Genomic DNA, 27,888 nt, shown 5'->3' on the forward strand with positions numbered 1-27,888 from the left:
GAGAGAGGAATGGGAGCATCACTGAGAGGGTCCAGCTGCATAACCAGGGTCCAGAGCTGAACCCTGTAGTGAGAGGGTTTTTTTCCTGTGTTGTTGTGCTGCACTTGCATGGTTGATCATCTTGCTATAAGCATGAGAGAGGTCTTACAGGTTTTTGATTTTTTTCTGCTGAATCATTTGGCTGTTGTATCCTTTTATTAGGCTACCCATACATGCCATGCACATGCACCCACATGTGTGTTTACTGGTGTGGTGGAAGGGCCAGTATGGATAAGGGTCCCTTACTGGAGTGGCAAGATCACACCCAGCTTCACTGCCAGTGTTGCCATGTCCCCAGCAGACCCAGGAGCAGAGCTTTCGGAATACCTTGAATAAGCTATACAGGTGTAGGTGGGAATTCACGATAGTTCTTCCCCATGTCCTGGATTGCTCTCCTTCCTCATCACCACCTCTGCTCCTCCTGGTGATGCAGGGCTGTTGGCAGCTGCAGAGCTGCTGAGCCGGTCTGAAACCTCCGCTCCTTGAGTGAAAGGGCACCAGGGTGGGATGGCCCCAGGCAAAGAATAGTTGGAGAAGGAACTCTGCTTCTGCCACAGGGGTCTTGGTAATGATGGCATGTCCCAATACTTTACAATAATGTGGTAAGTAAGATTAATTTAATCACTTATTGAAATCAATGAGCTTAATCATAATTATTATAATTTATTGAAAAGCAGGTAGCAAAATTGAAGGCACTCAGCTCTTCAGCTTCCAGGTTTTTGTGTGCACAACTGCATGTTTAACCATGGAGTAATATCATACTTAATTCTGAGTAGAGGAGTTTGCCCCATAATTCCAGCTTTCTTCTCAGAAGACTTTTTCTTCTCTAGGGACCTTCTAGAAGTAGTTTCATGACAAAGAGCTGTGGGGTTTGCCATATGTCTGGTATGTGTGGTTGCTGTATGGGCTCTGTATGGCTGCGCCTTCATACAGGCACAGTGATCCTGGGAAAGGAAACTGTGGAGGGGAGTCAGACAGGTACAGATGGGAATACCAAAGCTTTGGGCACTGAGAGAACTTGTAACAGTCTTTAGTTAGCTCTTCAGACTATGTATTTGCCTTCATCATCCTTGCTTTAGAAGCCCTACTCTCCCAAAAGCTTTCCCCTTTATGTTTGTTCCTCTGGCTTTTTGTGTATTCAACTGCTTTCATGATACTCTCCTGCCTCTCCAGCACCCCACACCATGGCAGAACTACCACTGTTTGATGACAGCACCATTCACCACGCCCAGAGCAAACTCCCTCCCTGCGCTCATGTCCCTTTGTGTTGCAGCTATCAGTCCTGTTCAGCAGAGCAGACTTGCCTGTAGATAGCCCTAAATTAGTCATGATTATGAATTTCACCCATTTTCAGTGTGCCATGTCCTCACAAGTGAGTATTTTGTTCTGTACTAACGCAGGCTGTTTGAATTCACAAGAAGCAAGTGGAGGTGTACATGTTGGGGTGTAGTGAGACTTGCTGCCTGTGGACCCCAGATGCTGGTGTCACAGTCACTACTTCAATTCAGCACTACAGTGTTGTTGTTCTAGGGAATACAGCCTTTGTCTTTACAGGATATGGCAAATACATGAAAAAAATCTCAGAGCTGTGGCCAGATTTGGTGATGGCTGGTGGCTACAGCTCACAAATACTGTGCACTTACTGAACAGCAGCAGGATGGTTTGCTGGGAAAGAGTTGAGCAGCTTGTATAAGCTCCACCCTTGCTGTTGCTTTTCATCTCAGTAATGCTGTGTGGTTAACATAGCAGTTACCTCCTGTGAGCAGTAGTGTGAATGGTCACAACCTGGGCACCCTCACATTTCCTTTGCTGGGAGTAGGCAGGGCAATAGCAGTTCCTTTTGCCCCATTGTGTAGCAATAAAAAAGGTGTTAATTTTTTACTTGTTAGGTTAGAAAATGCATAGAAAAAGATCTCTTCTACACATTAAGGTTATAACAGTGACAAAAGCACTAAAGGCAAAAATCACATTCGAATCAAATCAGTGCCTGGGCCAAAATCACTTCCCAAAGGCCAAGATGTGATTGCTTCCAGCAGACTTTGCCCTTGCTTCTGCAGAAGTGTGGGACCAGAACTGAGCAGGTCTGTTTTAAATAAATCTAAAGCCACAGTTTAATTGCCTTACTCTGGCTTTTCATATTCCAGCATTGTAATTTACAAGTAACTACATTTGTGATTAAAGCGAGTTAGAGCTGCCCAAAAGGAGTAGCAGAATCCACTTCTCAGTGCTGATACTTGCATGTAGGAGCAAGCATACAGAAAAAAAAAAAGAAACAAAAATAATTCCAGAAAATAGTGATTAAAAGTGGAATTTAGTCTGGGTTCAGCTTAGCAGCTGTCCCTGGCCAATGCTTGTGTGCATAATACAGGATAAGTTCAAGATAGACTTTTCAGTTGGGACAATGTGGGGTATTCCTGGTGAATGAAGTACTGGGAGTGAACTGGCCAGAGACACTGCAGTAAAAGCCTTCCCTTCCTTGGCAAAGCTATTGAAATAGGGCTGAGGAGAATGAAGTTGCCTATAGAAGTCTAAAGCCCAACAAGACCATAGGAGAGATTCCCATGGATTTCATTGGACTTTTGTCTCAAACTTGGAGCCAGTATGAGAGCTGCTTTCCAAGCAGAAAAACTGTGTGTATGCATAATATCTAAAACCATTTATTTGGTCTTACCTTTTTGATAGATCGGAAATCAAATGCCCAAGAGACAGAAATGATCTATACTTTGTGTGCATATGGACTGCAGCCCCTGGCACTTTTCATGAAGTTTGAAACAAGATTGCTTGCTCTGGTTCTTGATAAAGGAAATAGCTATAAACCCAGTCCAGGGATTACCTGAAATGAAGGCATTTTTTGAAGACCTCATTGGTGAGATCGCTTGAAGCAGATGGCAAATTGAACCTTCCTGCCTGTGACCTCACCCGCTGAAGCAGAAAAGAAACCAAAAGAGCTTTTCAGCAGCACTGCCTCTGCCACAGCATCTCTGTGGGTGACTGCTAGACTCTGGACTGGGTTTCAGTTAAGTTGGAGGCTATTTGGGTTGCAGCAGTCTGTGCTCCCCAGGAAGTTTTTCTCACCATCACTGCTCCCTGTTTTAATCAGCAAGGTCTCATCTGTCTACAAAGCCGCAGCCTGCTCTGTGCCAGGACAGCCCTCCCAGTTGCCAATCTGGGTGGGGGGTAAGACCCAGGGTCTATGGGTGGACAGTCAGACCAACACCAGCATGTCTGAAATGCCCCTCTGGAGAGGGGCACCAGGGTCTGCCAAGCAAGGGGCAGTCCATGCAGTACCAAATTGGCAGAGTCCAACCCCAGGATCCAAGAGAGCAGTTACTCTTTCCTGCATCTGATTCCTACACAGAATCAAACTCTCTTGCTTCCGTACCTGTGGCTGCTAAAAGTTTCTGAACTTTTGAGCTAACTTAGCCAAATTGTTATGCAATTATGTAAGTTTTGACATATGAATAGTCCAATTGAAGTGAGTACTATTCCTTATATCCTTCAAGTTGCCCATGCGTTAAAGTACATTGCTGAATCAAGGACATTCATATTAGCCTTTACTATCTTCCAAAAGTAACAATTGCTTGTTTTCCTTTTCTCAGATTCTCCAAAGACTTTCTTAATCTATTTTCACAGCTGTAAACTAAGGGAATCTCTGCTCTTTGCTTGGATTAGTCATCAGGACTTGAAGGGTTTGCTTAAAACCAGCAAGCCAAGCATTGTCTTTTGTTCTCCGCAGTGTTTGGCCGTGGTTGTGTGCAGGGACACACTCATACCGCTTCCCAGGCAGACATGCCAGCACCTTCTGACAATGCAAACATAAAGTCACTGTTTCCCTTTCCAGTTTTCCATTTTAGTCTGAAATGATTGCAATGCTCAGCATGTGTATGTGCTTACTGAGTGCCTGGTTAGCCTGCTCATGCCCTGGGACACCTCAGTCCCAGGCTAGGGTCTGAGAAAACACTAGTGGTAGACCTTGCTTTGGCATTATCTTCCAGGTTCCCTTCTTGCTCTAGGACACATCTTTCACTTCCTTAGACCTCTGATTCTACCTCTCTTGACTCTTAACTCCGGGCTGAGTTCCAGCCAAGGAGCTCAGCCATGTTCCCAAGGTTGAGCAGAGCCTAGGACTGAGCCACTAGCAGCCCTGAAGCTGCTTTTGCAGCCCTCAGAGCCCCTCTGCCTGCCCAGCTGACTGTTCCCATCCTCTGAGCCCAGCCCCATGAGAGGCTTGGCTGAGTTTTGCTGAGTGGCATCACAGTAGGCAGGCAGGCAGGCAGGCATGGTGCGCTGCCTCTGCTACCTCTGTCCACCCTTGCTGCAGGAGGTGAGCAGCAGGACCTTATTGAGGTGATCTCGGTAAAGTTCTAGTAGAGATGGACACCTCCATCCCACCTGGCAGACCTGCCCTTGATTAGCACCAAATCTACATCAGTGAAGTTGAAAATTCTCTGTTTTCCTATCCATTATCTTCACTTGTCCTCTTGTCCTGGAAGTTGCCACACGGACACGCTTTCTCTAGACTTGGAGCTCACAAGAAAATTAGTTTCCTGTTCTCTCTGCATGCTGCACACATGAGAACAGCATGTTTTTCCTCAGCTTCTCTACTCCTGCATCATCCTTCCTCCCTGCTAACAGCCCAGGTAGCCAGCTGACTAATTCTTCTCCCCAGTGCTTTGCCCTCCCAGTGAGTTTAATAACAAAAGGAATAAGTGAGAGCTGTGTGGATGCATCCATCAGCTCCAGCTTCACACCCCAGCTGTAGAAAGGGTTTTTCCTCAATCTGTATTCACGTTGTGTTACACACTAGGGAAACTGATTGGAATGTAATATGTATGTTGGTGTGTTTTAATCAGTAGTATGAACTACTCTCCCTATCCTCGTGACTTTTTCATTTCCTTCTTAGGAAGGCTTTATTGCACTTCTTACTTTCTGTTATACCATGATGGTTGGTAAAAGATTTTTGCCAGATTTATGCTTAGTGAATTATCCCTGAAATTTCTGAAGCTATAGAGGAATTTAATTCGGCAGCGTGGAGTTGATCTTGCTCCCAGTGATGTCTTCAGCTGAAAATCTTAGGTTTTGTTGCCTTACTTAGGGAGAATGTCTTTAGTATTCCTCAGAAGGAATGCCAGAGGCACTGTAAATAGCTGGTGCCAGAGGCATTGCAATGATGTAGAGACCCTGCTGCCACTGTGTATGAAGAAGTGTGGTAGCAATCTGTGCCAGAGGCATTTAGGAAATATACCCCTGAAGGCAAAGCTTTCTGAAAGGTGAGGGGATTTTAGCAGCTGCATTAGCATATATGGCGTGTTCAATACCTTTGATTTTGCTTTTAATGTCATGAGGTGGAATAATTCAGAGGTGATGCGCAGCATCCTCATGATATTGGGGCGAGAAGAAGCAGATGGAATGAAAGCTTAATAGAAATTCAGTGTGCTCCTGTGCTGAGCACAGAATTGGTTGACCACATGAATCTAAATATCAAATAACTAGAAAGTTTTACCAGTTGGAAATGTGATGGTTTATTTCTGTGTTGTCAACACTTGAAAAGAAGCAGACCTAATTGAAAAGGAGGAAAAAAATGAAAGTAGGACCAGGACACCATAAGTGTTTCCAGGAAGTGGGAATATGTCAGTTAGTAATTACTGTGAGAGCTAAACATCATGTGGGCATTTCTAAGTATTATCTAAAAAGTGAGAAGCATTGAAAAGTTTGTAGCCCCAAGTGTCCAAATAGACTTGTTAGAACACTGCTGAAAAGCAAAACACAGGTTGGTGAGCAGTCTGGAAATGATGATGTTTTATTGAGTGGTGTGGATTGTTACTTTGCTTGATTTGATTAATTTCCTGTAAGGAAATTAAAGCTCAGACACTTCTAAATTCAGTTATATTTCTAAAGATCATATTTGCGTGCCAGCTTTTGCCTAGAAACTCACCCAAAGATGTCGGCCATTGAAACCATTTCATGTGGAAGTATTGCTAAGTAAATTCACTAAATGCCTATTCATCCCAGTAAGATGGAGAATCAGTGGAGCAGCAAACGTGAAAATCTGCACAGCTTACTATACAGAGAGCAGTTTTGTGCAGTTGCCGAATTGAGATGCAGAGTCTGACCCTCAGAGGTATTACAGCTCACATGAGTGAGCATAGGAGGAGGGTCTCAGGCTCCTATAGGGCGTTCATGCTGGTTGATAGGCCAATATTTCATTTAGTCCAGATAAAATCAATGATTATGAAGATAGTTTACTAGGCTGGTAACATTTCCAAGTTGTTGCAGCCTGAGCCCAGAAGTTAAATGCATTTTGTACAGGTCTGTGGTTTAACTTGGTTATCTGTGACTTACAATACTAAAATGTTTTCAAGATACAGTACTGTTGACAGCTGCTTTATCTTTCATTTTTCTGCCACCAGCTCTATTGCAGACCATTGCTTAAATGGTACTGGATCTATAATGGTGTGGGTTTGAATGCAACTCAGGAGATGAGGATCTTTTTAATATGATTTATTCCGTTTTCTTTAATATGCTGACCTAGATAAATAGAGAACATTTTTGCTCCATTGTTAAAGAAATAGCACACTACAAAAGCTGTCAAGCGTAAAAACATTCTTGGACATGTCAGCTGAAATTCTGAAAATGCTGGTATCAGATTGCCAGTCATACTAATTGGAATTAATCTTCTGAATTCTGAATTCCTTTGTTCCTCTTAATTATATTTGCATTTTGACATTCAGGTTCCCTTGCTTTATGCATTCCAACCTTGGCCTCTTCTCTATTACAAGGATGAAAACAAATAAAATACCAATAGATGCTTAACCAAATTCCCTAGGAAAAGTCTAGCAAAGCATGTAAAATGGGACTATCAGTGCAGTCATCTCACAGCTGGATTTTCATGCTTTTAAAAGTGCTGAGCAGTATTACTCAATACATACTCTTTTACTGTGCTTAGAAAAATCTTCCAAGAGTTGATAGGAAATTTGTGAAGATGTAGTAAAGCTGAGCTTCTTCGCAAGTGCCCTTTCCTGAGGGAGGCAGTGAAGTTCAGCAGCGGAATGGAAGTTTTTTTAGCATCTGCCTTCTTCACAGAGTCTGTGGACGGTCCCCAAATGAGAACAGTAAGTGTATGAATTACACTAAACGTAGTAGTTTTCACAGTGTAATTTGTGCATCCTGTGTTCTTTCTCTTGCAGGACAAATGACCAGCTAGTAGCATTCCTGTCCAGATACCGTGATATGAACTTCTTGAAATCACATGGGAGGGACAATGCAAGGTAAGCTGGCCCTTCCCTCAGCTGATTTTAGCCATGGCACTGAGAGTTTTTGCATAGTAATGGTTTTCCAGCATTAGCCAAATGAAGAAATCCCTAGCCCAGGAAAGAAAAGCAAATCAGGAGGAAGTCCTCTCCTGAGGACAGTTGTTTATTGGTCCAGAATGGCTCCTCCCCACAGCTGTAATTGCCAAGTAGTTATTGCCCCGCACAGCAACACTTCCCTGGCCCAGTCAGTCCCAGCCACACTGGGGACCAAGACCTGCACTAGCTGGGGTCTGCAGCAAAGCCCTCTGCAAGCAGAGCATCTCTGCAGGATGTGGGAACCTACACCAGGGTGAATATGCTAATGATGGTGGCTGAAGGTAGCATGATCTGCTAGCATTTTGGAGTCCTTGAATCAGCATCCCTGTTCATCTACCCTGCACAGGTCTCAGGGAGAAGAGAATGTGCTGTGTTCCCCACAGTGCATCACTAATACTTACAGCTTTGCGGCTTGAAGGAGCAGCAGTGTCCAGACACCGTGTTTCCAAAGATTTAAGCAACCTCTGCGGGTGGAAGATCTTTCCCTTCTGATTGCAGTGGTCTTTTCCTCTTTATTGATAGTTTTGGACCATAACAGTTGTATTGCAACAGTTCCAGCAACTGCATGTGCTGAGTCCCAGTAGCTTCGAACCTAAAAATAGTGGTTTATTCTGCTTGGGTCACCAGGACATCTCTTTACTCTGTAAAATGTCCAGCGTACTCTAAGGCTGAGTTCAGATAGTAAAGACAGAGAATATGACCCACTGAGCTGCATCTTCAGTGGAGCAGATAGGTAGAATAACACACAGGTCTCTCTCACTTCTTGGCTGCTCTTGCCACTAGATTTATCAATTCTGGCATGTTCCTGTTTAAATTAAACCCTCATGAGCATTCAACTTGTGCATGTTGAAGTTCTATAGCAGGTAGTAAAAAGTAAGACTGTGAGAAATAATATTTAAATCTGAGTCAACATTTTTCATAGGAGAGTCTCTGGCTTGGGAAATGCAGTGTCAGAGTGACTGGCAGGTTGAGTTCAAGCTGGTAATAGTGATCATCAGCAGAGTTATTGTAGGAAAGGGAAGAGACACAACCAGGGAAAAGCAGTTGTCTCCTGTGCCTCTTTGTTCCTCTGGTGCTCCTGATTCTTCTCAAATTCCCTGAGCTGGCTAAGGAAAATAATGAATTATGACATGTCACATCAAAGTGGCTTAAACATGCCAACCTCAACTGGGTTAGAATAATTTAAATCAATTAAACACATTAATCTGGCATTAATATAATAATGAAATTATCTAATGTGCCACTTGTCATCTCCTCACAGGAATAATAACCCATTTATTAGTTCAGTGATTCCCTTTGACTGTATAAACAATTCAGTACATTTTAGCCTGTTACAATATGTCGCTGTGTTTTTGTTTTTTTTCTGCTGGATTTCTACCATAAATTCTTTCTGCATCAGGGAGCATAATGTGGGACAGGAGTGCAGATTTGCCATCCCTGTCTGCTGTGGTTGTGTAGTCGCTGCATCCTGTAAGCGCTCCCACTGGATGAATGAATCCTTTCACATCACCCCTTGGCAGCTCCCCAAAATTTCTATCAGGGAGATAGAGTGTCTCCCGTCCTCCTGCCTAGCCCAGATAACTGTAGAGGAAGGGCAGCAGGACAGCTTCAAGCCAGTAGCTCCAGAAGCCTCTGAGTAATATTGGTATTGGGTAAAAAAATCATTCCATTGGTGTCAAAAGCTGATCAAAAAGCTGTTAGCCCTCAGTTTGTGTTGTGGGTGATCTTCCAGCTCTACAATCACTTGTAGAGAGAGAAATTATATCTACTGTGAAGATCTCCAGCCTGATTTTTCAGTTTTAGTGTTTCAGCAATTGAGTCTTGTCTAAACCAGTAAATGTACCATCTGCTCTGCCCATTTGACACAATTTCCAGGTGGCTTCCATTTTATGCCCAAGGTGTGTAAGCTTAGGTTGTGCCAGTGAGGTTTATCCCTGGAGCTAGAATGATGAAACCCTCTGTATGAGCCCAGGCAGGTGAAACAAGACCAAAGGCCCACCTAGGCTGTTACTCCACGTCCTTCTGCCTCTAGCTGATGTTCACAGAGGAGCACAAGAGGAGGGTAGTGATGCTTCCTTACAGTATTCTCTCAGCCTCCTATGACTTTGCTTGCAGAATTTCCACAGCCAGACTTGGTGACTTGTTCATTTAAGAGTGGGGGATGATTATTATTTTCTATTGATTTTTCCAGGTACTTTTTAAATTTTGCCATTTGCTTTGCCTTGTCACAGCCCTGTGGAAAAGAAGTATCCTGTGGTGGGAATGGTATGGCCAAGAGCTTAGTAAGGTCAGCAAGAGAAGCAACAGCCTCTTTGGCCACAAAAATTTAACAAACAAAAGGCAGCTTTTGGAAAGGATTTTGGGCACAGGCCAGTCTCCAAGATATTGGCCAATAGGAGAAAACTCCCATGGGACATCCTATCTCAAAACAGGCTGGAACAGGGGTTGTCATTTTAAATGGCTAGTTGAAGCCATGATAGTAAGAGAAAGGACACTGGACTAGACTGAATGCCGCCCATGTACAGTAGTAATTTTGCTGTTACAAGGTATTTTTCTCAAAACATGTGAACTAATAATAGAGTGCTCCACATTTAAATATCGCTGAAAGCAATGTATAACCCTTGCTACTGCTTTATATTTTAATTTGTGGGTGAATAATGGCTCCTAAGTAATAAGCTTTTCAATTGTGTAAGTCTGTTTTGTAAACAACTAGAAACTCTGAATTTTAAGTCATCATAGTCTTTGGATCATACAACAGAAAGATTAGAAGTACCATCTTAAAACCAAAATACTTATACAGCTCAATTACAATGTACTTTGTATTCAAGCCATGTTCACAATCAGCACATGTTTTACTGCCAAATAAGGAGAGAAACCAGGCTTCCTTTATAGAGTGAAGTTTTCTTTTAGTTATGCCAAAGTCATTAAAAAGCACATCGCTCTGATTTTCCTTTAGTGGCTTCTGAAAAGGGAATGGACATGAAAATGGTTCCTTAACTCAGCTGGAGAAGCATTATTTCCTTAGCTGAATGTATGAAATGAAATTGCATACAGTGGCTGGAGCCGTTACATAGTGCTTAGTGGGCAACACTTAAATTTTCTCCTCTTTTTGGTGTCCCAGACTATTAAAAGCAAAAGAATAACCCAGTAGTTGTATATTACAGTTTGGAACACTCGGAAGTTTTCATTTTTTGGCAGAAACAGCACCTGGCTGATGTATTATAAAATATAAAGACAGTCAAATGTGACATCTTCAGCAACAGGCAGGAAAAAGGTGTTTTTTTAATAGAAACCTTGCCACAGTAGTCATTTGGGAAACAGTGTAAACGTACAAAAGGCTGGATGCTGTTACATCTTAGAGGAATCCAGAACTCACAGGCAGACTACAGACTGCTAAAGAAAAGGCCATTAGAAGTTTGCTATGATGTATCTGAGGAGTTCTCTTGTGCTGTTTTTGTCTCTTTATTAATGCTGTTACTTGTAGTTGCGTTGTTCCTTTTCTAGCTCCTGGGTTCCAGATACTTTTAGAGGTGTTGCTCAACTGCACAGCTTTTAATAATGAGCATGGCAAGCCTATCCCAGTTCTTAGAGGCTGGAGAGCCCTGAACTCCTGGAGGACTGGAGCATGTTACCAAAATCTCCACCTCTATCAGCCCGGTTCTGCTGATGCATATCTGTTTCCTCACCTCTCCAGACAGGACTTTTGTTCCACTGAAGCACATGTTCATTGGCATCCTGTACACTGGGTTAGTGGTAGTTTGGTGGTTGGTTAGAAAATGGACCACACAGTAAATGCTATTGTGTATTGCACTGATGAATTGCCCAGTAAGTACCCAAATACTAGGGAAAAAATTGATACATTATCCCTGCTGTTGGAATAGTTTAACCACTTAGCTCCCAGCAGCACTTGGCTTGCTGCTCATGTAAAATACTTGGCTTAAATTTCCTTCAGCCACACTTTTTTGTTAATTTTTTTGGAAATGCTTCAGTATTCTGCAGCAGACAGAATAAGATCTGTTTTTCGCTTGTAACTAGTTCAGCCCAACAGTTGTATGTCAGCTGTAGCAACTGAAATAGTAACACGCATCTTCTATGCAAAGAGACTGCACTTTACATTACAGCTAACTTTGAAATGTTCCTTATTGTTTTATGCTAAGTGTTAGGGGAACCATAAAGCCTTTACTGCTTCAGCCTGACAGTTTGCCTTCTATTACGGCTTTTATTTCTGCTTGGTTTTGGAAAGCCATGCTAAGTTGTCAATACAAAGAAAAAAAATAGGTTGAAGACGATAGGAAAATGCAGTAAAAATAGATGTATGTCTTGACATGGGACAAACCAGGATGGGTTTTGGTCTTGGTAGAGTATACAAGTAAGATCATCCACCAGTTTGGGAAGATGCAGTAAGTGAGAAGGTTTGAAGTAGCCATAATTTACCTGGTGAGACAGGAATTAGCAAGGAGGTGAAAATTGAGGTACCAGTAATCAAAAGTACTGTTGGTATCTAAGAACACTGAGTTGTACACTTCATTTTCAGTGGTATAAATAGTAACATTTGTGTCCTTTCATCCGAGGTTCTGAGATAGATAGTTTATAAATTGATTATGACAAGGAACATCCTTCTAAATTAGACAGATATTGTTAGCCTTGTTTTAACCACAGGTCAATAGCCTGATTTAGTAACTTGAAAATCTTCATACAAGTGACTCACACTTGCCCTCGATCACTTGGAAAGTTTGAATACCCATTTCCTTTTCTTTTTTCAGTCATCTAGTGTGCAGATCCTGAGAAACAGTAAGCGCAGTAGAAATATCCAGGAATACAATTGCGGTGGACACCCAAGTGTCCTCTGCAGTGTGTGTCCCTTGGCACTGCAGCTGTGATCTGGCCATGGCTGAAGCAATAGTGTGTGCTGTAGCTGCTCCAGCAGCAGCATCATATAGGTGAGATGGCTTCTTGCTCAGCCACTCAGGCCCAGCAGTATTCCCAGGTCAGAAACTACTTGGTTGTGTGGGTGTTGGGAAGAAGAGCAGGTAAGGGGACAAGAAATCTCTTCTAGAGAAGACAGTTAATGGAGAAAAACAGATGGCAAAATGTCGGCTTTTGTACCATTGAGTCTCTCTGTGGTGAATTCATGCTACATCTCTGCACACTATCATTTGCAGTTTTTTCCCTGTCTTGCTTATTTTACATAAAAAGAAACAAAATCACTGGAGTTGTGGCCTCCCTGATCATGAGAGGAAGCCATTACATTTTTGTCCTTGTAAAAGCTGTTCCAGTTTCTTACAAGATATAGTAAGTGAAGAATGGTGGAAAGAAACCCACGGGAAAGTCTTTGAAAGTTCCTTTCGAGTCTTGTGCTCACAAGGGACTGGATGGAACTCTTGTCAAAACAAGGCAATTCCTAGTAGAGTCAGAAATAGACTCTGCAAGTTTCCTGCAGCTAAGAATAGTTTTAGAGTTGTTTTTATTTTGGGGACACTTTAAGAGTTTGCTCTGTGACTTGTGGCATCAAAATCTTAAGAAATATTAAGGGGTTTTACGACTTCTTCTGAAAGAGACATTTCCAGAAGATGGAAAGTAAGATTTTTTTCAGAACAAGTGGAAGTTAATACTTAGGAAAAGGTGGGCAAGAAGAAAGAATCATAAGGAATTTCTTCTAAACATAATGCAAGAGTGAGATGTGACTAAGTCATTAAATGGATATACTGAGAAAATTACATATGAAAGTTGCAGAAACAAAGTATGTACAGTATGAGGTGCCTGTTGTAAGCTTGAAAAAGAGATGAGTAAAATGTGTGTATTCAGCGCCTATCAACAGCATCTTGTGTGGAATTCCCTAGAAGCCATGGACATCTGGTTTCCATAAAGATGCTATTGATTCAAAAGGGCCACATTTAACATAGTATTTCAAGGTAGACTTGTAACATGAAAGAACCATTCAAAATCCTGTACCATTTTTGCTATACTGTGAATGATCTAAACCTTATATTGCCAAATATTTTGTGGCACTAGACCAGCTCTCTGCCATAGATTTGCTTGTACGCTGAGCATAAAACTGTTCAAACATGTACTGGAAACAACTGTGGTAACATGGACCATTAGAAAACCCTTCCAGTAGTGCTGCCTGCTCTCACAATGACTTGCTACCCAGCTCCTGGAGACCCACAGAAATTGCAGGAGAAAATGTTACTCGCTGCATGTCTCCATTCAGGCTTACTTTTTGTGGTTGTGTCACCTGTGTTTTCTGCTCTGAATTCAATCCCTCTCTTCCCGAGGCTGGAGCCTGTGCTGTCCTCACTGAGGAGTTTGGCGCAGGGTTGGGCACCCCTCTGTTCACATACCTGCCATGCTCTGGGGCTCGGTGAGGTCTGGTGACCTTCTCTATTGCGGGGCACGTAGAGATACAAATGACAAACACTAATAGTGTTTTGAAAGCAAGATTTCCCTAAGTTCCTTGTTAACTTCCAAGCATTTAGCACAGTGGACAAAGCTACTAAAAGCATTTCAATTTGTGTGCTTATGGGTTTGGCTTTTTCAGGAGACATAAGCCCAATCTTGCTATAGCAAATCCAGTCAAGAGAGAAATTTGTTATGATGTTGTTTATGTTTGTGCATTGGCATTAAAGCTTTAGGGATTGTTAGGATGCTGTTGTGTTTATGGTATTTTTTTCAGACTAAGGGAGTTAAAGAAAGATAACAAGAATTCTGCTTTTCACCTCGTAACATTTACATTCAGGATGCCACAGTTTAAACACATTGGAAAGTGAGGTACAATTTTTATTTCTCCCTCGTTTCTTCCATCATTTTAATCTATACTGAGGCTTTTTTCATAGCCTTTTGAAACAGCAGGAATTGTGCATTCTGTGCTTTCTGTGTGCTGCCTGTCATACTGGCAGGAAATCTTCATCTTTACAGACTAAGTGGGTGCTATTTCTTTTTGACATTGTTCTCCTTTTAAAGCTTTGGCTCCAGTTTGGGAGTGAGGGGTCAGCCCTCGAGGCTTTTGGCACAACAAAAAGAAATCTTGGGAAACATACCACAAGATCATAGCTTTAGAAAACAGATGTTTATCTGGTGTAGCATAGATATGCTTCTTAAATAGCCAATTGTTAATTATTTAAGGGTTTTTTAAATACTGTGTAACCCTTCGTAGCATAGAGTTACTTATGGAAATGTGGTGAAGTCAGGCTTGTGTCACAGTCAACTGGAAACTCGTCACATACTCAGTGGAGGCCAGGATTTCTGGCTTGCAGTGGGCAGGGAATGAAGCTGCTCAGGTTTGGGTTTTATGAACTTGATTATTACAAAGCATTATTCAGTGACTGGTTTATGGAGATATATTGTACCCTAGAGATTGCTCACAAATTACTTGTTGCAACTGCTACACTCAAGACTGTCAAATTACAGTTCTGTGCTTTCTATTTGGTCACCTAAATTGCACGTTATTGTTACATGCTTCCTCGCTGATTGACTCTAGTAAGTGTTTCCAAGGTGTCTGTGCAAACACTGCTGGCAAAAGCCTCTCATATTCTCATCTGTAAAAATATTTACTTGACTTTTCCCACCAAAATTGGCTGACTTCTTCAGTTTTTGTCTAAAGAGAGTAAAAGAGGAGCAGATCGGGTCAAAGCAATGTGAAGACTTTGTCCACACACATTAAGAAGAGCGTGGATGTGGTGCTCATAGAGCTCCAAGCTCTGAATATCGTTGCTTGACATTGACTTTTGATTTGTGATGGATTGCTTTGCTGATATATTGTTCACTTTTATTCCTAGTTCTTGTACTGTGAGTAATGATGAGATCCTTGTAGGTGGACCTGGTCAGCAGTGAAATGTTGAAAAGAGGTTTTCTAGGCAAGAAGCCAGAAACAGGAAACATTTAGGAAGAAATCTTTTCACCCTAAAAAGTAACTTCCTTCCAGTCAAAAGCCTTTTAGTGACAAAGCTGCTGATAAGTAATGTTTGGCAATCTGATAGCCTCTGATGCTTAAGAAGTTTTACTCACTCATAGACATCAGAAAATGGAGACCAGCAAACCCTGTCTTACATACTGTGTAAGTGTGAGCATTCAGGACTGGGGGTCTCTCAGAGTTGCTGTGGTAGGTAGACCAGCAAACCCTGTCTTCCATACTGTGTAAGTGTGAGCATTCAGGACTGGGGGTCTCTCAGAGTTGCTGTGGTAGGCAGTGTCACTTTCAGAAAATTCTCCAGGAGGTGATACTTGATTGTGATAATTTTGCTGATATTAATGAACTGTGCAGCAATATTTATTTATTGTTAAAACATATCACAAGAAGGGTTGAGCTGTATGTTTATATTCATGTTGTAGGAGCATGTGCTAAACATCTTACAAATGCTTTATGTGTTATTCAGTCCTCATCTGAAATGCACTTATAAATATTTAACTACACTACAAAGTAAGAGGAGTTCCCTAAGCTGGGTTGCATTCATGAGCTGTCTGGACAGTTAACTATCCATGCTCAGGGATGGATGACACACCATGTGCTGTAGGCAGTAGGATTTTAACATAAACTATAAAAATAACCATGCAGAACTGTGTAAAGCCCGAGGCTGCATCCACACAGTCAGGGCATAAATGGCACCTTTTGCACGTTGCCTGATCGTTGAGCTCAGCTGGTGATACGCATTTCTGTTATGCTATGTTCACTGCTTACTTGTGAGTGTAATCCAGGCTCCTCAAAACTGGAAGCTTTTCAGGAAGAGTTAAAACTGCTTAAGGGTAAGCATAAAATGTCTTAGCTGGAGTGTTCTATCAAATAAATGTAACATGACATGCTTTTTCTTAGCCCTAGTCTTTAATTTTATTTTCTCCTGGTTGAGTCTCTTATCATTATTTTCCTTCTGTTGTTTGTCTTGCATCAGGAGAAAGGTCAAGTGTCTTCATCTGAAGGCAATCTCCAGTGTATTTGGCTAACCGTATCTTGCTGTCAGGTCATTGTCCTGGCAAATACATTTGCACTTGTCAGGGTTGTGTTGGTCTTAACCTGCCAGGAAGCACCTGTATTTTTCCACATTGACTAAGACAAATGAAATGCTATTACTAATCTGTTTTTTGTACTTTGATTTGGGAGTTACCTGTTGGATGTCCTGTAAAACCCAAGAGAGAAAGGCTTGAGGGAAAAATCGCGATTTATTTATATTTCATTGCTCTCTCTGAAGCTTGGCATGCCTTTATAAAATGCACTGGTTTGGAACTACATTGAGCATAACTAGGAACCTGTGAAATACAGGATGAGACCAGAAACAAATGGGTAGGATCAGCTTTTGCCCTCCATCTTCTTATCTTTCTTTTCAGAGGTGGCTGCTGCAAGACTGTTAGATGGCTAATCAAGAATCTTTATAAGATGTCTGTAGTGTTTGAGTGGTTTTGATTTCTTGAAAAAGTCTACATGGCATACAAATTGTACCTTTCCCTCAGTAAATATACAGTATGCTTAAAGTAAGTCCTTGCCTCCCTGACTGCCAAAATCTCTATTGCTCGATTGGCTAGGAGCATCATCCTAGAAAAGAGTCTGGATGGAAGATAAAAGCTTCATCCACCCTTTCCTCTTTGGTTGCATTTCAGGTCTCTATGCGCAGCAGTGCAACCTGGGCTTGCCAGGGCAAACCTCTGACTCCACAGGCAGGATCATTTAGTTTCTAGCAGATATAAAACACTCTTGGTCCCCTGGCTCCCCAGGAACATAAATGGATAGCAAGCAATTGCCCAATAGAAAGCTGTGTCTTCAAAGCCCTTTGAATAAACTATTGCTTCATAGACAAAAAATAAAGCATTTGCTATGCTACTGTGCCATTCTGTTTAGATGTAATATCTATGCCTGAAGCAGGTCCAGTAAGGGTGAGCCTTCTGAGAAATCCCTGCTTCCTGCTTGTTGTTTCTGGTATTTAAAACTTGGTATGATGTTTCTAGGAAGGTTTCAAGAAGCATTAGCTAGAGAGTCATCTCTTTGCAGGTCTCCAAATGTGTTGCTGCTCTTCAGTTGGGCTGCACTGCCTTGCTGGAGGATGAATGGTTGGAAAGTATGTTTTCTTTTAATAACCATGTTGTATAGGATTTTAGGACTGAAATTTGTTGTGAAAACACTCATGCTCCTAAGAATTGCCTCATTTCACTTCATATGCTGAGATTTGCTTGTCCAAACCATTAACTCTGAAAAGTCGTAGAACTGTTTTGTATACAAAAAAAGAGCCTGTCCACTATTTTGGAAAACATGAAACTTTGAGCCTGGGTTTGCTGGGATCTTCTCATATTCAGTGTGGCCATACTCTTCTATTGCTAGTTTCAGACAGTAAAGCTGAAATTGTATCATTGAGCTTTCTGCTATTAGCCAGCTGTAAACCCTAGCAGGTAATACAGGCTGAGGGAGTTGTAAGTAGAGGGGTTTTTGAAATGGTCAGTGAGGGGAGTTGGTTTGGGAGTTTCTATTGCAGTCAAATAAACTTCTGTTTGAAAATGAGGGTAAAGGGTGATAAATTGGTGGAGATAGCAGTTAAGGAAATCATTCAATGGAAAAGGACTTTAGCCAGGTGCCCACCAAAGGCACTGTGTCACTCCCCTCCTTGACTGGACGGGAGAGAAAATATAACCAGAGGCTTGTGGGTGAAAGTAAGGACAGGAAGGGATCACTCAGCCGTTACTGTCATGGGCAAAACAAACTTGACTTGGGGAAACTGGTGTCATTTATAAATAAAACCTTGCTTTATTTCCGATCAGTTCATAGTAGGATAATGAGAAATAAAGCCATATCTTAAAATCACCTTCCCCCCACCCTCCCTTCTTTCTGGGTTAAACTTTACTCCCAAATTCTCTCCTTCCTCCTCCCCCCAAGAGGTTCAGAAGGACAGGGAATGGGGGTTGTTGTCTCTGCTGCTCTTTCCTCCTCAGGGGAGGACTCCCCCTGCACTGGCCTTGGGGTCTGCAGCACTGCTCCTCTCACATACTCTCACTCCAGCTGCAGTTGCTGTTGCACAGCAACTTTTTCTTCTTTTTCAATATGTTATCGCAGGGGTGCTACCACGGTCACTGATAGGCTTGGCCAGCAGTGAGTCCATCTTGTAGCCAGCTGGCACTGGCTCTGTTGGATACAGGGAAAGCTTCTAGCAGCTTCTCACAGTAGCCCCCCCCTTCCCCACTACCAAAACCCAAATAGAGTTCCTATTTAAATATGGTCGATAAAATTCTATTATTTTCTTAAAATAATTAACTTGAATGAGCATTTAGTTTTAAGGGAAATAAATAAATGACCAAACTTTCAGGCACATTAATATTTGATTTGGAGATAACCGCATAAATATTGAATTTGAAGATTACATTCCAGAGCACTGCATTAAAATTGCAAGACTTTTCTATTATCCTTCATAATGGAATATGAAATTAGAAACTTGTTCATGGAAAGAAAAATTTCTCCACTCTCATCTACGCATTTTCTGCACTGTTGTGTTAACAGGGGACTGCTTTCCTCATCCTGTGAGAAGAAACACAGCTATCACTAGAACATAGACCCTGCAGTCATTTACGGTCTTTGAAAATTAATATGCACCATTTCATAACTGCATCTCAGTCTTTTGATTGGTAGAGAACAAAACTTTAACCAGGGAGGTAGCCTAAGGGGTTAGCACTCATGTTTCCAGACAACTTCGGTGTTGTTCCTTAACTTCCATTTCTTCTCCTCTTCCTTCGCTCACATGTGTCTGAGAACCATTGAGTTGTCTTCTTGACTTCCTAATCCCAAAACATCTCTAAGAACCCTGGTGTATCTCTGTTTTCAGGCTGTTCTTGTTGTTCAGGAAGGAAACACAGGGCTTACAGTGTCCTCCTCACTGTAAGTGCTGTAACTCTTGTTACCTGCTGTTCTTGCAGTGATATCTGTGCTTTTGTGGATGTTAGTTACTATAACGGTCTGGTTAGCTAGCATTTATTATTGCTCAGAACATGTGGGATGTGTTCAGCACACCAACTCCCTGTTCATAACGGTTTTCAGCCCCCCTTGCAAAAGGCGTGTGCTAATTCATGGCTGTCCCACTTCCCTTTCTGGGAAACAATTCTGAAAATGGAATCACAAATCGAAACCTGGATCAGACAGTCTCAAAACATGTGTGGGCATCCAGTACAAAGTGTTTTCAAACACAGATTGATTTTCCAACTCCTCTTGGTTTGTTTTTTTCTTATTGGTCTTGGATAATTCATTTCCATAACTTTACAGTTCGGCAGTTGCTCCTCTTATTCATGGCTGGGCAATAACAAAACGTTGTTCCCATACACTTGAAAACAGAGGAAACATAACATACTCATTCTACAGCAAAAAAGCAATGTAATCGAATCTCTCCCTAATTAACTATACCTCAATAAAAAAGTTCAAGTAATAATAACATAGGAGAAAAAATGGTCATTTTACCTTTTTGTACAACTGGCAGGTTTTCAAAACCTTTGCATTTACTTAGAGGCAGAAGCCTATCACCCAGGTTGTGTTTAGCTCCTGTTCATCTTCTGGTGGTTCTGCAGCAGTTTGTTAAGTGTTAATGAACATTATGGGGTTTCGTACCATACAGCTCTGTAACTTGCACAGTTCTGTCTTTAGGACAGCAGGTGTAAAGGATGTTGAAAAGCAATCTATTGATCCTTGCCTCTGTAGCTGAATATATAACTGATCAATCATTTATTAAACCTCTATTTGAGTAGAAAAGAAATAGAAAAGTGACCTTTTTATCCTTTTTCATTTGAGAAAGTAGCTTCTTTATTTCTAAGAGTTAATGGTGAAAACAAAATACAAATTAACTTTCAATGACTGCTTTTGTATCCCTCAGATTTATCAGGAAGCAAGGACTGGATCGACTTTTCCTGGAATGTGATACCCACATGTGGCGCCTGGGGGACCGGAGGATCCCAGAAGGAATTGCAGTCGATGGAGGGTCAGACTGGTTTCTCCTGAACAGGAAGTTTGTGGAGTACGTCACTTTCTCTAACGATGATCTCGTCACAAAGATGAAGAGGTTTTACTCTTACACATTGCTTCCGGCTGAGGTAGGTGAATTCAGTGCAATCCCTTCCTGTGTTCAAAACTGCAGGATTTGTGCTTGTCCAAAGATCATCAAAGTGAGAGGGGCTTTCCCCTGTCTTTGGTGGGTAATGAGAATTTTATTCCCATGACAAATAAGTCCTTTAGTGTTAAAACGGTTTTTGCAGGTTTTCAGTTGCTTTGTTTTGTTTGTGGGATTTTTTTGCCAGGCGTGGCTTTGTTTTATACTTTCAAGCACATTAATCTATTACTGAACAACCAAAAATCCAGCTGCCCTTTGCTTGCAAATTGTTCCTTCACAAAGCCTTTGAAAGCTATTAGAGATGGCGGATTGTCTTCATAAGTAGCTTTCCTCGCAATTATCCAGCCCTTTTCTTTAAAAATAAAACCCCTACAAACAAAGGTTTATTGTTCTGTTCAAAACTCGGCTAGAAGGCATAGTCACAAATCATTTAGATCACTCAGGAATCGCTCTGGCTACAACTGATGCAGAAGGGGAATGCACACCAGGGTAGGTTTTCATCTATGGTGCAGCAGTGTGTCAAGGAGATGTGCACTATCTCCAAGTCGAGCACAGAGCCTGGTGGGTTGTTAGGCTGTGCTACACCTGCCTCAGCAGGTACATTGCTCCTCTGCTTTGTCAGACTCTGCTCTCAGGGTACTTAACGTGCAGCCATCCCAAGGAGGACTTCATGGCTCTCTTTAAAATGGTAACTTGCCTCATGAGTGGCCTCTGAACATTCTGAGGGATTGATGAGACTGATCGTGCAAATCCAGGTTCATTAGCTTGCAGTGGAGCACAGAGATTGTCATCTTTTGATAGAGGTTTATTATTCCACACACATGTTGAATAATCTTGCTTTAATCCCATTTCTGTTAAATATCACCTTTTCTCTCAACTCTGATAACCTTTTCATCCATTATCTAGGAGAAATTTCTGTATCGTTACAAAAGGACACAGGGCAATGGGTAATTGGGTAGGGATTTTTTTTTTCTCTCGCTTGAATGAGAATGGATGCCTTTATGGGTTTAACCAAACAGTTCAAGCATAAAATCCATATTCACTGGGCTGTCATTTAACATTAAAAAGGGTAGGGGGATTATTTGGTGGCCAGCCATGCTAATATTATGCTGGTTATTTATAGGTCTTACTGATTTTAAAGAGAAGTCACTGCTTCAAAATTCATATCTCACAGGTCTAAATTTTATCATATTCCACAGCTTTTCTAGAAAGTTTTCATTGCAAGATACATAGCTGCTTTCTTAAAATCACCCTGCCTTCACTGACCTGTTAACCTGCTATATCAGTCCCCATTACACATGATTTATGTAATAGCTGATATTATGATGATATAATTAGGGTAGCCAATAGGAATTCCTTGCTGCCTTGAGTCAGCAGATAAAGACTCATGATTTTGGATGTAATTGCAGGAGGCAGAGTGTCATTCTGGTGCCTGGGGTGAACCGTGTATTTCAGAACAAGGCCATTCAAATATCAGTGCATTTCAGAGTGCTGGAAATACAGACAACACAGAAAAGCTGTCTGAAACTGTATTTTTTCATAGTAACTGTGGTGATGGGGAGGTTTGAGAATTGTCTTAGGAATCAACTTGAGATATATCATTAACACACTGCTCAGAAAAACACTTCTAAATCTGCTAGACCAGAGTGTAACTTGCAGAGGAGAAATAATGGGAATTTCTTAGAATTGCTCATACAGCTGAAATAAAACCAAAATAATTGCTGGCTCTGGTGCTTTTCCTAAAGTCCTTTGGACTCCCAATGCCCAAAGCTGATCGTTGCAGAAATGCAACTATTCTATGCCACATTATTGTGCAAGGCCTCAGCTGTCTGTTTGCTGGGTCTGTAGCATGTTGTGAAGTTTCATGCCATATGGAGTGCATACACATAGAGAGCTTTTCATACATAGCAGAATGATAGAGCTTGTTGATTTTGTCACTTTGAAAGGACTTAAGTCACCTTCATTAAGCTCAGGCCCATGGGGTGAAGTGAAAGAGAAAATGAATGTCTGAGGAGCTGAATGTACCTATCTGCTCTGACTTTCTTGCAGTCCTTCTTTCACACCGTCCTGGAGAACAGCCCATACTGTGACACCATGGTGGACAACAACCTGCGCATCACGAACTGGAACCGTAAACTCGGTTGCAAGTGTCAGTACAAGCACATTGTTGACTGGTGTGGCTGTTCACCGAATGACTTCAAACCAGCAGACTTCCACCGATTCCAGGTAACTGAACCAGGCTTTTCTCTGATACCTGCAAAGAAGCTCTTCCCTCTCTGCTGGGCTGTGGAGAGCCATCAGTAAGGAGTGGGAAGGGAAGCTTTTACACAACCAAACAAGGTGGAGAAAGAGGTGTGAGGAAGCTCTGCTCTTAATTTCAGGAGAGTAAAGGATTGGTTCTCCTGTCTTTGGGCCCTTGAGATGTACTGCTGTGTGGCAGAATCACAACTCTTTGAACAACTTGGCATTGGTAGATCTACTCTGCTAGAAAGGAGGGAAGCTTGACACATCTCTCACTGTGCCAATATTACTTGGTAACTCTTGTGAATGTACTGCAAAGGAGTTTTTCCAAAGTTGCAGCTCAGGTGATTTCATGACTTCATGAAGCTCCTGGCTTTTGTTGTTAACCAGTGTTTCTCATCTTTGGAAATAAGCTTAGTAGTTGGCTGGAGTGCCTGCTAGAGGCTTACACAGTACAAGGCAAATTGGGTTTTGTTATCATATTCATCAACATGATTATATTTAAGTTTATCTCCTGGTTTTGGGGGCCAGAGCCATGAGGTTTTGATCACCCAGGCTTGGCAAGACTGCCTCAAAAAGTTTAATTGGTTCCTTTGTGATACAGCTTCCTCAAGGCAGACATGAGAGCAAATCCTTGCACTCAAGGGTGCACTCAGTCTCAAGACTATATCTGGCCTGTGTGTCTCCTAATAAGAATGAACAACTGCTTGTTTCAAGGGCACCAGATTTGCAATTCCATCCCTGCAGCTCCTCAGGGTTCCCTGCATAAAGCATGTTTGTTCAGGCTTTGTGTGGGCTGGGGAATGTGTTACCCTACAGCACAAAAATGATGACTGCTCCAAAACAGAGATCTATTCTTTATTGTAATGTGCTGCCTACCAGGCACGGTTGAAGTCAGTGACACGGGCACTCACAAAAAGAGCAAATCAGACATTATCTAAGAGAGGCTCTGCTGCCCCAAACACCAATCCCAGCAAAGTCTCCAGCACAGAATAAATGGCACGTCTTCAGAAAGTGCTGCCAGCGTGCAGAGGCTGACCTGCTCCAGGCTGGGAAAACAACCCACGGTGACATTTCACAGAACAATCAGGTAAACTGAGCTGCAAGGGGAAGTTCCAAATTCGAATAGATGTGATGGCAACTCCTGACACTCGCCTGATGAGAGAGCCCCTCAGACAGACGCGTGGCACCAGACGGCTCACTTGCAGTTCCCACGCAGGCACAAAGCAAGCTGCAGAGGAGGAGATCAGAGAGCCCTCGGCATGCGCCATCTCACAGTAAACTTCAGCATCCTCAGAAGAATTTTTCAACCATCTGGGGCACTTTTGATCTCCTGGGATCTCAGAACCCATGCTCAAATATGAACAAGGCAAAGCAAAGGCTTTTTAAAAGCTAATGGTAGTTGAGTAGCAAACAAACCAGTACTGTACCCAAGACTGTGTCAAGTGCAAAGCAAAAAATCGATACTGGTGTGCCTGCCCATGGCAAGGGGTTGGAACTAGGTGATCTTTAAGGTCCCTTCTAACTCAAACCAGTTGAGGAGTCTACACAGGACCAGTCAGAAGCTGAGAAACCTCTCCCACAGATGTCACTTCTCCCAGAGTCCTCTTACCACCTCAGAGCAGCAAATCCATACAAATGAAATGCTGCTCTGCCTCTTCTGAGCCCCAGTGCCACAGGACTTTGCTCCCTGTCTGACTACTGATGACGCATGCCATTGCTGTGCCATCTCCAGACTAACTTGGTAGTTTAGAGAGTGTTCCCACCTCTCTGGCACATGAAGAGCCTTCCAGAGCAAGGCAGCGGGTAGTGGCTGATGGTACAAAAGGATTGGCTTGCCTATATTTTTGCTGAGTAATTATGTAGCTTTTATGTGAATCTTAATGACACTCTCAGTGACAAATGCTCATAAAGGTGACCTTTTAAGTCACCTTTGACCATAGGGAGAACCAGTTCACGTCCTCAACTCCCACCCATTTCTTCGGACGAAGTGTCGCGTCTGAAAGCAGGAGCTCACTCTAGTGTTTTTTCCTTCTGTATCACCACAGCAGACTGCCAGGCCAACTTTCTTTGCCCGCAAGTTTGAAGCTGTGGTGAACCAGGAGATAATCGGCCAGCTGGACTACTACTTGTACGGCAACTACCCGTCTGGCACGCCTGGCCTGCGGTCCTACTGGGAGAATGTGTACGATGAGCCCGACGGCGTGCACACCCTCAGCGATGTTGCCCTCACCATGTACCACGCGTTCTCCCGCCTGGGCCTGCGCAGAGCCGAGACCTCGTTCCATGCTGCTGGAGACAACAGTTGCCGGTGAGTCTGAGCCTCTCTTTTTGGGGTGTTTCAGGGGACACAGCCAGGACCACTGAGTACCAACAGAGGTTCATCTGCCCACTGGAGCGTGCAGTCGCAGACAGGACCAGGCAGCTGCCAATGTACAGTGCTTATAAGGAGTGTTTATGCCTCTGAAGAGCATTGGTTATTCAGGGTTGACATTATGTGACCTCTCCAGCGTGATGGAGACTGACAGGATCCAGTTGGGCAGTGCTACCCCTACTGCTGCCTTCTCTTGATTAATTTTAGCAAGTGTATTATACCTGCAGCTCCTAAAACCCTCTGTGTGATTGCAGCAGAGGTCATGTCCACCTCTATTATGCTTACCAAAGGCAGAGGACAGGATTTCAGAATTAGTCTGAACACAGGCAGGTTAATGGTCCTTGCTTGATTGTTCCCCTGGGTGTATACAAGGAGTACAGAGAACTACTTGCTTGAGCTCAGTTTGCCTGCTTAGTACAGCTGTCTGTGCCAAAAACATTGCAACTTGTGCGATCCATTAGCATCAAGTAAATAAAATGTTCATATGGATAAATATAGATACAGCAAATAAAGGTCCTTACTCTTTAAAGAGGTCCTTACTCTTTAAAGAGAGCCTTACTCTTTAAAGGGAACCTCCCCTATATTCTAGATTCCTTTTTCACCTGTAAGCCTAGCAAAGAAGGATTTTAGTCTAAAAGGGATTTGAAGGAAATGTTCCTGGAGTTAGACTCGCACAGTCTCTCTTCGTGGTAGATGTTTGCTGCCTGCAAAGATGTCTGAAGCTGTTTACATTCAAAGCAGAGAGGGTTCATCTTTTGACATCTTACTTTACAGTCTATTAATTCCTGATTCAGAATGTATTTTTGGATCCTGCCTTTTTTATCCTAATCGAAGACACATACAGTCTAAGTCAGCAAATACTGAACACACTCCTTGTGGTCTGACGAATGGACTTTGCCCCTCTTGTGTGCTTGAGAGGGAACTGAATGCACCTTGACCTTCCTACTTAGTCATGGAAGTGCTGAGCAATTCCCATTTAGAAAGATGTGGCAATAAGTGATCCAGATTCCTATTACAGCTTTGCCAGTAAAGGTTACCAGTGCAAAGCAATGAAAGATCAATAACAATTAGATAGAAATAATCACTAGTAGCATGCCTTCCTTATATGAAATAAGGGCAAACCTAAAGAAGTCCTGGGTCATTTGTCCTGCTGAGTGAAGCCAGCAGAGAGGCTGGTGGGAGCTATGTATAACCAGGACTAAAATAATTTGCCAATTACTTTTGTGCTTATTCCTTTCGCCAGTGTTCTGATGGTGATTTATATCAATAATCATTTCCATTTCTGGGGAGGTTTTCATTGCACAGGAACTCAAGGTGCTTTTCAAGCTTGCCCAGATTATAGATAGGGAAGCCATGTCACCCACTGCTGATTGCAGCTGTCTCCAGGATAAAGTATGGCTCCTTTACAGTAGGCTTGGAGCCTCATGAAACAGTGCAGGGAGGAATTGCAAACAGTGATAGTGAGTGGAGGGTTCATTTTCATACCTTCCTGAGCCCCCTCAAAACACTGTGAGTCAGCATCCAGTTTAAATAACCAAAAGGTGGATAATCCTCAGGTTTATGATTCACATATCTCTTCATACTATGTTGTCTTTCTAAGTCTGTGCATATATACACTCCCTCTTTCCCTCTCGTGCGCTTGTGTATGTCTGACACAGTAATGGCAAGGGAGATATTTGGGCTGAGCACCTTGACAGTATTCCCTTTGCTGTTAGGGCTAAAAGCACCATGAAGTTAGCTGATAGTGCAGCCACCACCCCAGCTCGTTTCACACTGCTGCAGGCACTGCAAGGAAAGCTTCTACGGCTTCAGATCACATTTGGTGTCAATCCCATGCTGCCACCCGCAGTGGCCCAGGAGGCTGTTGGAAGAGAAGCTGCCTTGCACACTTTTCTAACAAGGCCTCAGAAAGCCATGCCCCCCCTGCAGACTGCTCTGGTACCAAATTAGTTTGCTTATCAGCATCATCAGTGGAAGCCACCCTAATGTGTGATTGAGATTTAATCCATTTCTTCCATCTCTAGACATTTTTACTCACTGCTGCCAAGAGACAATTTACTCAGCCTGTTTCAAGGATGTTGTAAATATTTGCTGCTGCACAGATATAAAACAGGAGGTCTCAGTACTCAGAACAGAAGTCAGATTGTTGCTAGTGCTGGCTGCAGAGCTTTGCTGCGTGTTTGCTCAGTCCATCACTGCTGCCCCTGTTTGTACCCTGTCTTGTGTTTATTTCCCAAGCTTGAGATGTCCTTCTGGGCGTTGCTTGTTTCATGCAGTGGAAAGTCCTTGGTGAGCTCCTCTTAGTGCCCATGTCTTGAGATGTGGTAACTAGTGTGAGGGGTCAGTCTTAGCTGACTGGACTGGGAAGGTGTCATAGTGGCTGGTTTTAAATGTGTTGCGAACACACTTGTTTCACAGTTAATGCCAGTGCTATAAAATAGGAAAATATTTAATTTTGGAGCTCTGAATAATGTTTTTAATTATTTATGCATCCATATATTGACAAACATCATTGAGATGTTTCTGAGACTGCAGCAGACAATTGACCGTAAAGGTTAATTATTTGGAACTACAACCACCATGTCTTTAAATCTGAACTGTAGCTGAAGGCTTCCAGACCTCCCAGTGTGAGGTTTTTCCTGTTTGCTTGACCTTTTTTTCAGTTTATTTTAATGATGAGGAGAAAAATCCGCAGGAAAAGCAACTTCAAGTCCTTGAGCAATGTGAAGTTTCTTTCCTAAAATAAAGGAGACGTAAAATGAGGACCTGGTGTCTTTGCCGCAGTGCCACCTTACAGAGCACTGCCCTTGGAGAATCGGTTGGGAAT

The 27,888-nt window shown here is 42.5% G+C and overlaps 1 protein-coding gene across 5 annotated transcripts in view; it reads left to right on the forward strand.

The window, feature by feature from the left end:
- Positions 1 to 27,888, forward strand: part of XYLT1 (xylosyltransferase 1) — a 192,780-nt gene that overhangs the window by 149,317 nt on the left and 15,575 nt on the right. For all 5 annotated transcript variants that reach the window (XM_061366907.1, XM_061366917.1, XM_061366937.1 and 2 more), the window contains 4 exons: positions 7,227 to 7,307; positions 20,213 to 20,429; positions 22,496 to 22,672; positions 24,736 to 24,998. In XM_061366907.1, the coding sequence (XP_061222891.1) occupies positions 7,227 to 7,307; positions 20,213 to 20,429; positions 22,496 to 22,672; positions 24,736 to 24,998 (738 nt within the window). The remainder of the gene's footprint in view (positions 1 to 7,226; positions 7,308 to 20,212; positions 20,430 to 22,495; positions 22,673 to 24,735; positions 24,999 to 27,888) is intronic.

The sequence above is a fragment of the Neopsephotus bourkii genome, unplaced genomic scaffold (assembly GCF_033783945.1).
Source record: "Neopsephotus bourkii isolate Nb327-2 ecotype Australia unplaced genomic scaffold, CSIRO-AGI_Nbou_v1 NB_126, whole genome shotgun sequence".
In the NCBI taxonomy this organism is placed as follows: Eukaryota; Metazoa; Chordata; class Aves; order Psittaciformes; family Psittacidae; genus Neopsephotus; species Neopsephotus bourkii.